At 44.6% G+C, this 9,249-nt stretch overlaps 1 protein-coding gene across 4 annotated transcripts in view; it reads left to right on the top strand.

Annotated features, from left to right (window-relative positions):
• Nucleotides 1–6,991: 6,991 nt before the first annotated feature.
• The window catches only part of MEIS1 (Meis homeobox 1), a 129,960-nt gene continuing 127,702 nt past the window's right edge, over nt 6,992–9,249 (top strand). For all 4 annotated transcript variants that reach the window (XM_045828058.1, XM_045828057.1, XM_045828060.1 and 1 more), the window contains exon 1: nt 6,992–7,704. In XM_045828058.1, coding sequence (XP_045684014.1) covers nt 7,693–7,704 — 12 coding nt within the window. In that variant the 5' untranslated portion in view covers nt 6,992–7,692. The remainder of the gene's footprint in view (nt 7,705–9,249) is intronic.

Raw genomic sequence — 9,249 nt, 5'->3', positions numbered from 1 at the left:
AAGTAGATCATTGGAATATATTTATACATCAATAAAATGTCCTAAAGCTGTCGCCTTTTCACTATTAGGTTGTTATTAAAAGGAGCCCTCACAACGAGTCATGTGTTAGTAGGTCTTATTAAAATTCAATGAGGAATTTTCACATCAGAAAAGCAGATGACTGGTTTTGAGAGCCTGCACCCAGGTCTATGTCTCTTTCACCAAAATCAGCTTAACTTCTCCATTATATTGGCATTGGGCTTTGTTTATGTTTTTCTTAAATTACAAAATCACTTCTGTATGGAATTTGTGGTTATTCAGAAACAATGTCAATATCAGAGGTCAAAGTTAGCCCCATGCCTTTTTTGTACAAAGCTTCCATAATATTGTATCTCTATAAATATTTTTTAAATCATAACCAAAATGTATACAATATTTTTAAATGTTTAAGAGAACATCAAACAACCTCTGTTACTTAAAAGCATCTGACTGTGAATTTCACCCTCACTTTTTCCGCACATGTGGTCTCCAAGTGAAAACAGTGGAGTATCATGTTTTTAACCAAGATTGCCAAAAAGTAACTGCACCAAAATTTTTCTAACTAGCAGTTTCATTTCCCTCCTCAGAAAGGCACTTTTCTTAATTATTGAACAATATCATGTTCCAAATTCCAAGAATGAACTTGCACGTCCTGGAATATCGGGCAGTAGGTACACGTAACTTGACTATCAAGCAACCACCAATACTTTTCTTTCAGAGATGCTGAGCTTGTCTCACCATCTTTTCCTTCTTTCTCTTCCCCAAGCAGACTTTGTGTGTATGCACGTGCGTGCGCACACACACACATCACAGCTGTGTAAAATGTAGGTTTTAGCCTTGTGCCTTAGTCAAGAAGTTGAGGTGTGCCTACCCTTAACATAAGTCCTAAACTTGGATTTGAAGATTTGAAGTCACAAGGCCTGTTGTATGTGAGTCTAAACTGGGTCTTGTGGTCCTGTCTTATTGTTTATCAGCGCCAGATCACATTCCCCCTCCCACTGCCCCTCCTACCCATCTCTCCCCACCCCCCAACACTGGACAAGAGAAAAGTTCAAATCATAGAGGCTGTAGTTTTTCCATTGTCCAGTAGACGGCACAAAAGATCAAGCCTTCAAATGCTGAACAATCCTCCCAAGGCTGTTTTGTTTGGTTTGGAGTGTTTGACTATGTTGTTCATTCTGAACAGCCAGCCAGCCAGTGTTGTATCTGTGAAGCAGAGACATGTCTCTCAAACTTAAGATGATTCACCAAGGCTTTAAAATGTAGTGATAGGAAAAAGTTTTCATATTTACACAGCAAATGCTGCTTCAGGTAATGCACCAACTGTTATAAGTGAAGAGTTCCCAGGGAAGTGTGACTGAGAAGTTTATTTAAACTTTCTTTAAATTTCTTTTAAAGAAATTAAATTGACAGACATTATTGGGCATTTCATTTTAATTATCTTCTAATGGATAAAGAAAACATTTACAATGTTAACCTTCAAAATTCCAAATTGGAATTTCACATGATGCATCTATGCTTCTGATTACAGTTAACATGTAACTCAGTCCAGACAAGTAAACACTGTATTTCCAATGAACTTAGATATACATGAACATATATATAATATGCAGCCGAGAAGGGGAAGAAATTCTCTAAAAGTTTTGTGAGTACCTTTTGAAGGATATTGGAGGATAGAGCCACTAGAAATAACTTAGTTGAAACTTTGCCTCTTCTAAAACAATGTGTGACTTTGGCTAATATTTATATTTTACTAAAAGGCTTCTATTTCCCTTTTCATTTTGCAGACACTCCTTATGTAGAAGTGTGTGTGGGGGGGAGGGTAAAGTGTGGGCTAATAACTCATTTCCCAGTTAATTTTATTAAGAATTTATAGCACTGTTTAGAAAGTTTTAAGACAACCATAAATTTTATTAGGAATATTTTATTAAACCCTCCATTTAATTAATAAAAGACCTCTATAACTTCTGAAAATGTCAGACCCAGTAATTATGTTAACCAGTGTAATTTTTCCCTCTCTAGAGACCAAAGTGCTTTAATGATTTGAAATAGAAAGATAGTTAGGAAAACACCCCCACCCTTTTTTCTTAACTTTTGCATGATCCAGCCAGAATACAGTGAATTAGCTTTTTCCCTCGGACAGTTGGAGAGCCTGAGCTGACCTCTCACTGACTCCTGAACTGGACTCAGACATTCTTTGTTTTCTGAAGCAAAATGCAGTAAACAAATCCCCCAGCTCTTACAGCCCAGATTGCTCTGGGGCACTTGATTAACGTCTCTCCTAATCCCCGAGGTTAACCACCTTTCATAGCACCTAACCAGGTTTCTCCCTTTTATAGACCTCTAAATAGTTTATTTCACTTTTCTCACAGCCATTCATTAGCTTGGACTTCTTGGTACCTTTCTCATATCACATCCAGGCTCTTATCTCCAGCATTCCTCCATTATCTCTACTAGATTTTAAATCTATTTTTCTTTCAACTGTCTTTCCCTGCTCTTATTTCTGTTTTTTTGAAATGTAAATGTTAATGCAGCAGGGGAGACGTGGAGGATGAAAGTTCTTGAGGTACAAGTCACAAGCCTCCTCACCACAGGACAACCGAAAGAGCGATCCCAACATTTTCTCAGGGATCTGAAAGTTAGGTGGCAGATGATAAACCCTTATCATTCCGTGAACACAGCTGCCAAACTCGATTGATTAGCAGGCTTTTGTTTATTCTGGGCTGGCAAATACACACACATTTTACCTTAAGAGGTGCCTCTTTTTAATTTCTGAGGGATTTAGAGCTGTTCATCAGTGTAACTTTGCGACAAAAGCCTAGTTCAGGATATAGTTCTTTTGAAAGCACAGTTCCCTATAGGAGAACAGAAAATGAGAAGAGAATTCTCAGTCAGGACTGTAGCAACAGCCTGGAGAGGCACCACTTACTTTAAAAGCCTCCTTGCAGGAGGGTGTAAACAACGGAGACATAGGCCTCAGACTGCCTCTTTAAAGTCCCCCTTCTCTGTATTTGGGAAGGTGCTCTGGGATATGAAGGGTAAGTGGAGTATGGAAGGCCCATGTGCAAGAACCAGAGGCAAGTGCCAAAACCCTTCACCAGGCCAAGTTTTCCCTAGATAAAGTGTTACTGCCTTAAAAAGCAACTATCTGAAATAAGCTGAGAGGTGCCTGTCAAAGCACAGGTATAAATATGCATAGTAGTTTACTAACATAACTAGAACTATCCCTTTACCTTTTCTTTTTAATAAGTGATTAATTGCTACCCTGATAAAGGAGGGGTTTTTTTTATGGCTACTAGATTGCAACTCTAGACGTGTCCTCTGCGCAATTCCTCTCAGCAAGCCCCAACTGTAATAACTGTTTGCTAATTGTAAAATCCTTATCCAGAACGAGGCTTGGGCAAACAATTTGTACTACTGTAATTACATTGTAAAAGTGTTTTAGACCCTTGATGGTTCAGAATTAATCCCATAAAGGCCTAGGAATAGCATTAGGGTCACAGTTATAAATGGAAAAGAGGGGAGGGATGAAGGGAAGAAAATAAGACACTTCAAAACTAATAAGAGTTTACTTTAAGCCGACACACAAACTATTTCTTTAAAGAAAAGCTGTGTGTAGGTAATTTAAAGTACATCTATAAGGCAGTCTGACACATCATAGTTAAAGAGTAAAACAGTCTTCCTAGTGCTTTGAAATTCTTGGTTGTTTGAAAAGGAGTGACTTACCTGAAACTTTTTATTTTCAGCTCTGCTAGAAAACAAAAGAGAATATTTACCAGAAAGCAACAATACAAAATAAATTATATATGTGTGTGTATATATATATATATATATATATATATATATATATATATATATATTTAAAAACCTCACACTGGCCTTTTCCAAATTTGAGAATGTGGCAGCAGAGTTGAGGTAACTCCAAGCTGGTTTCTCAGGCTTGCCGGAGAACCCCTAGGGCTGTTAAAAGTCTATGGTCATCAAAATGTATTTCGCAGGAAATTTCTTTGAGTTAAATTATACTTACACAATTTCCCTCACACTTCATTTAGAGATCATAAACGTAGATGCACCCATGTCGAGGTTTGGCTTGACACCCCTCCCCTGGTTTCCCCCTAAGGTCCACGGCGCGGATGCCTGGCGGGCCTGTTGGACAGGCAGCGCTCCTACCCCCGCGAACAGCCCTGCCCAGGCGCTCAGGTGTCGGCCGCAGTCGGCTGGGCTGGGGTTCGGGGAAGGGCTGTAGGCAGCCGGCCCAGTTGGGGTCTCTCCACAATCGGAAAAGGATTGCGTTGCCTGACCCAGCCAGCGCAGTTTCCCGAGAAATATACAGAAATCGCCTTCCTGAGACCGGGAGGTTCCATCTTGGCCTGAAAGTCTCTTTCCAAGTTCATAGGCGGAGGGGGAGTTGTGGGGGGCGGGGGGGGGGGCGCGTTGTCAGGGAATATCAGGCAGTGGCACAAAGGCGCTGGTTAGTCACCCGGATCCTCTTGGCTTGACACGCGGGCCTGCCTACACCTCCCGCTTGATGTACCAGTGCGTTTGTGCCAGAAAATTCTGCACATGTTTGCGAAGGAGAAAAGTAAAAGATCCTAAAACGAGAGAGAGAGGGGGGAGAGAGAGAGAGAGAGAGAGAGAGAGAGAGAGAGATGAGGGATCCAAGGGGAGAGTTTTTTAGAGTCGGAACTCTTTCAAGGCAAAGTGCATCTGAGGCTCTGGCCCGAATACAGTGTCCAGGCGGGAGTGGTGTGCGGGAGCCTAGAAAACTCAGCTGCTGGGCTCTCTGGGAACTCTACTGTCTGCTGCTAGGGGGAACTGGGAGCTGACTCGTGCGCAATACTAAACGAAGCAGTAGATGTCGCTTAGGGAGGTTACGTGCGCTTGGTGGAATCCGATTCCAGATCTCTGTCCCGATGCTCGCCCTGTGTCCCCTGATTCTCCAGAGTCCACTTAACAGAAACTTGAGCCCTACCTCTCGAACTGATGCAAATTATCCCTTAGTTTGCGCATGTTAGAGTTGGCCTCAATACCTTTTAGAGCTCCTAACCTTTTCCAAACAATCTCTGCAGACCGAAGTCCCCTAATGTTTCTCAAAACTCTCCCCCTCCGACACCCCCCTTTGGTGAGAGGGTTCGGTGAGCAGCTGGCGGGGTGGGTTAGGGTGGGGGTGATGGCAGCGAGGCCCTGGCTGCTCTGGGGAAGTCAGCCTTTTGGCAACCATCAGGGCGGGAATTCGGACTGGTAGTTTGCATTCCGGGCAGATCGAAGCTCCCTGCTGATCGATTATTTGATAATTGATTTTCCCCACAGCCAATGCGGGGCCGCCTTGGCGGGAGCGCCTCCTGATTGGTCGAGCCCTCCTCCACCGCTGCCTACCGAGATTTGGGTGAGCTCATTTTCCAGTCGACCGCAGGGGGAGTTTTCTGCGAGGTTCCAGCTGGAGAGAGAAGGAAAAATCTTGCTCCGAGCTGAGCGAGCTGCGAGCCATGGTTGGGGATGTGAGGCTTCCAGCCCGCAAGTCGAGCTACTGCGGCTGAGCCATCTCGGCAGATCAGAGTCAGGAGGGCTGAAAAATAAAAACAAAAATAACACCACAAAATATAATAATAAGAGACAAGCTCAGAGTGGGAGAATAAAGAAAAGGGCTGTTTTTTTTTGTTTGTTTGTTTAGGCCGGAGAATAGGTATTTCAATGGAGAAAGTTAAAATCAGTGGCTGATTGGAGCCTCGGAGTTGTGGGTAAGGGCAGCTTTTTGTCTGAAACCTCAGATTTCGAGGTGAATGCCTTAGGCACTGGGAGTTTTCTCTGAGCCGGGTTGGGGACAGGAAAGCGGATTAGGGTGCGGAGGAAAAAGGCCGAGGAAGAGAGCGTGGGGCGTCGCCAGGGAAAAGCTGAGGGCGCCGGGTCCCTTCAGGCCCGAGCACGGCCACGGCCAGAGCCCCTCGGCACCTCGAAGACAAAGGCGGCGCTCCCGTAGCCCAAGCCGAACGCTCGGGCCCTGCCGTGCCGCGCCGCGCCCTGGGCGCACGGCCGCTTCCCCGGAGAGGATCCGAAAAAGATCCTCCCTCCCCGCAGCTCCTCGGCCGCGGCTCCGCCCGCGAGGTCTGGGCTGCTGCGAGCCCGCGTCGGGTTTCGCTTTCCGGCGATCATAAATAGCTGCGTGTTTGTAAACAGGCGCTGGGGGCACATTCCCGGCTCCCAGCTCATTGTTCCCTCCCTTCCTCTCTCACTTCGCGCAGGACGCCGGGGCTGGGGGTCTCCGGGGCTAGGAGGTGGGGCCGCCCAGACCCTCAAAGTGAGAAAATGCAAGCATTCCCTCTCTTTGGACGGGGTGTCTACCTCTGACAGCAAAAACAAAAAATTAAAACAAAAAACCAAAAGCCCCTCCAAGCCGGATCTGCAGAAAGCCCCAGCCATCTCCACCCCACGTTCTCGGGACTCCTCAGCAGAGCATTCCCCAGCCTTGCTCCTGCTCCTCCTCCCCGCTCTGCTTTTGACTTTTCGACTTGGAGTCTTTAGTTCTAAGAATCTGCTACTTTCCTCATCACCCCCTTCCGCCCTGAAAAATACTGGCAGACCCCAATAATTTCGAGGAAAGTCATGAAGTCTCTGCGCGGAGCCCTGTGCAAAATAACTCCCGCTGCTGCCTGCCCGCGTTTATTCCCAATTTATTTCAAGCGTCAGCTTTAGGAAGCGAGTCTGGAGGGGGAGGGAGAGCGAAGAACACGGAAAATCGAGCCGGCGGCCGGGACTCGCCGGCTGCGAGGGCGCGCGGGTGCCCGGGGCGCGCGGCGGCCCGCGCCCGGGCGTGCGGGGGAAGGCAGCGCCCGCCGCCGCCGCGGGCGGCCGGAGCTCGCGCCGCGCGCCCACCCCCGCCGCGCGGCCGACTTGCTGCAGCCCGCTGCATTGTGTAAGACGCGACCTGTTATGGCCACCACTACTTCCGGGTTCTAGCATTCTGGTCGGAATCCACCTCTCCGCCTGTGCAACACACACTTTACACACGCGCGGGGACTGCGAGCGGGCAGCATCGATTGTGGCTCCTTTAAGACAAACTCAGACAGACATTTTTTTTAACCCTCCTCCTCTAATCTCCTTCCAGTGCAGCAGTTGCAAAGAGGGAGAGAGAGAGAGAGAAAGAGAAAGAGCGAGCGAGCGAGAGGAGAGAGAAACTGATTAGGAATTAGGACTGATTCAAGAGGAGCGAGCGCTAGGGCTTTGTGCATTTGAATATTAACATTTGAGGTGTTCTGACCAGAAGAAGACAGAGCGGATGATCATTCATTCACCACGTTGACAACCTCGCCTGTGATTGACAGCCGGAGTGGCAGAAAGCCATGAGATTTGGTAGTTGGGTCTGAGGGGCGCTCTTTTTTTTTTTTTTTAACTGATTTTTGGGGGAGAGAAGATCTGCTTTTTTTTTTTTTTTTTCCTTGCCCCCGCTGCTGTCTTGGAAACGGAGCGCTTTTATGCTCAGTGACTCGGGAGCTTTGCTTCAGGTCCCGTAGACCGAAGATCTGGGACTAGTAGCTCACGTTGCTGGAGACGTTAAGGGATTTTTCGTCCTGCTTTTAAAAATTTTTTTCCGGGGGAGCTTGCGTGTTTGTTTTCTTTCACACTGGCCTTACAGAGGATATATTAGAAGTTGAAGTAGGAAGGGAGCCAGGGAGGCCGATGGCGCAAAGGGTACGTATTAAAAAACAATTCTGGAACTCAAATGTGAGATTAAATTGAAACGTGGCTGAAAGACGCTGCTAAAAAGTTTTCTTTTTTTTCTCTGTCTTTTTGAATGAGGCTCCTATAGCTGTGGCCTAAAGCGAGAGTATTTATTCAATGCATTTGTGGACTTATGTATGTTACATGTTAATTCGAGTAATCAAGTTTTCTACAGATTCCTAATCAGCAGCTATATAAATGAAAATACAAGCTCAGGCAATCATGTGGTTAAAAAAATAAAAAAGAAAACAAAGAAAATGCTAGATATCTAATGCTATAATGTAAACCGTTCAGAGAACAGAAGTTCAGAGCTATTTATAAACTAAAATGAACAGCTAGAAACTTCTGATGTTATTGATTATGTTCATCTTTAATATCATTAGGAGTATTTAGCTTTTTTGAGCAAATAACTTTGTCATGGTACAATGGTTTTTTGGGTCGGAAAACAATCATCTTTTAAAATTTTAATGTGCATGGATTTTTATGCAAGTTAATACTTAGAAAGTTTATCTTAGACAAGCCCTGCACTAATTGGATACTAAGCACACAACTACTCACTTTTAAAATGCAATACTAATTTCCCCAATATTCCTATTTGAATGGAAATGTAGTGAGAGTAAAGTGAGACAATGACAACCCAACTGAGGTAGTTTCTTAAAAGAAAGGGACATCTACAAAAAGCCTTCCTTGCATAATTTGTGTCCTGGCCCTCAAAGCCCTGTTTGCAAAAGAAAGTTACTAGGCTGACACATTTTTCTTTGCTCCTTTGGTTCAAGCAAATGTCAGCGTTCTTCCAAACTCTTTTCACACCTCTGGCTCTAAGGAGATGAAAGTGGCAATTCCTCTTTTCTTTGAAAATCATTTCACTGTTGATGCCTGCAAATCTGGAGGGGGGAAAAACTTGCCTGGAGTGAACCAATGAGAAAGATTTAAATAGCTAAATTTTACACACAAAAATAATGACAATCAATATGAAAGTAGTCTTTCTAGAAGAGAAAGATGGGAGTTTGTATGTACATTTGCTTTTGAATTTGTTTTAAACCTGATGAGCAGCATTTGCCTTCTTGACTTCTAGTCTGGGGAGAAAGTTCCTAGGAGTAGAGAAAATAGAATAACTAACTGTTCCAACTATAGATTTTCTTTACCATTGGGGTGGAAATTGCCCAATTCTAAATTCAGCTGTAATGTACAAGAAAAGCTACCCTTCTCTGAATTTCACTTATAAGGGAGTCAGTTAATTTTGTATAATTTCACAGAGTTTGTCTTGGAAAGCAAAAGAAATGCAGTGTCTTGCAGGACTGCCTAACCTCTTGCTGGCAGGGGACTAAAATAAGAAGCCTCTCTGAATTCACGTGCTTGGCGAAGCAGTTCCCACCGTAACTTTTAAAAAATTCCCCCTGGTGAGAAGGGGCTGTGAAACTAGGTGGGTTTGCTGCACTGTCCTGGCATGTTTTATTATTGTGATTTTGAATTTCCTCCCATAGAGACATGCACATTTTACCTTCTGCCCTCGGG

Source organism: Phyllostomus hastatus, unplaced genomic scaffold (assembly GCF_019186645.2).
Source record: "Phyllostomus hastatus isolate PE091 unplaced genomic scaffold, TTU_PhHast_1.1 phas_scaffold_78, whole genome shotgun sequence".
NCBI classification, from domain to species: domain Eukaryota; kingdom Metazoa; phylum Chordata; class Mammalia; order Chiroptera; family Phyllostomidae; genus Phyllostomus; species Phyllostomus hastatus.
This window is presented reverse-complemented; position numbering and strand designations above follow the sequence as displayed.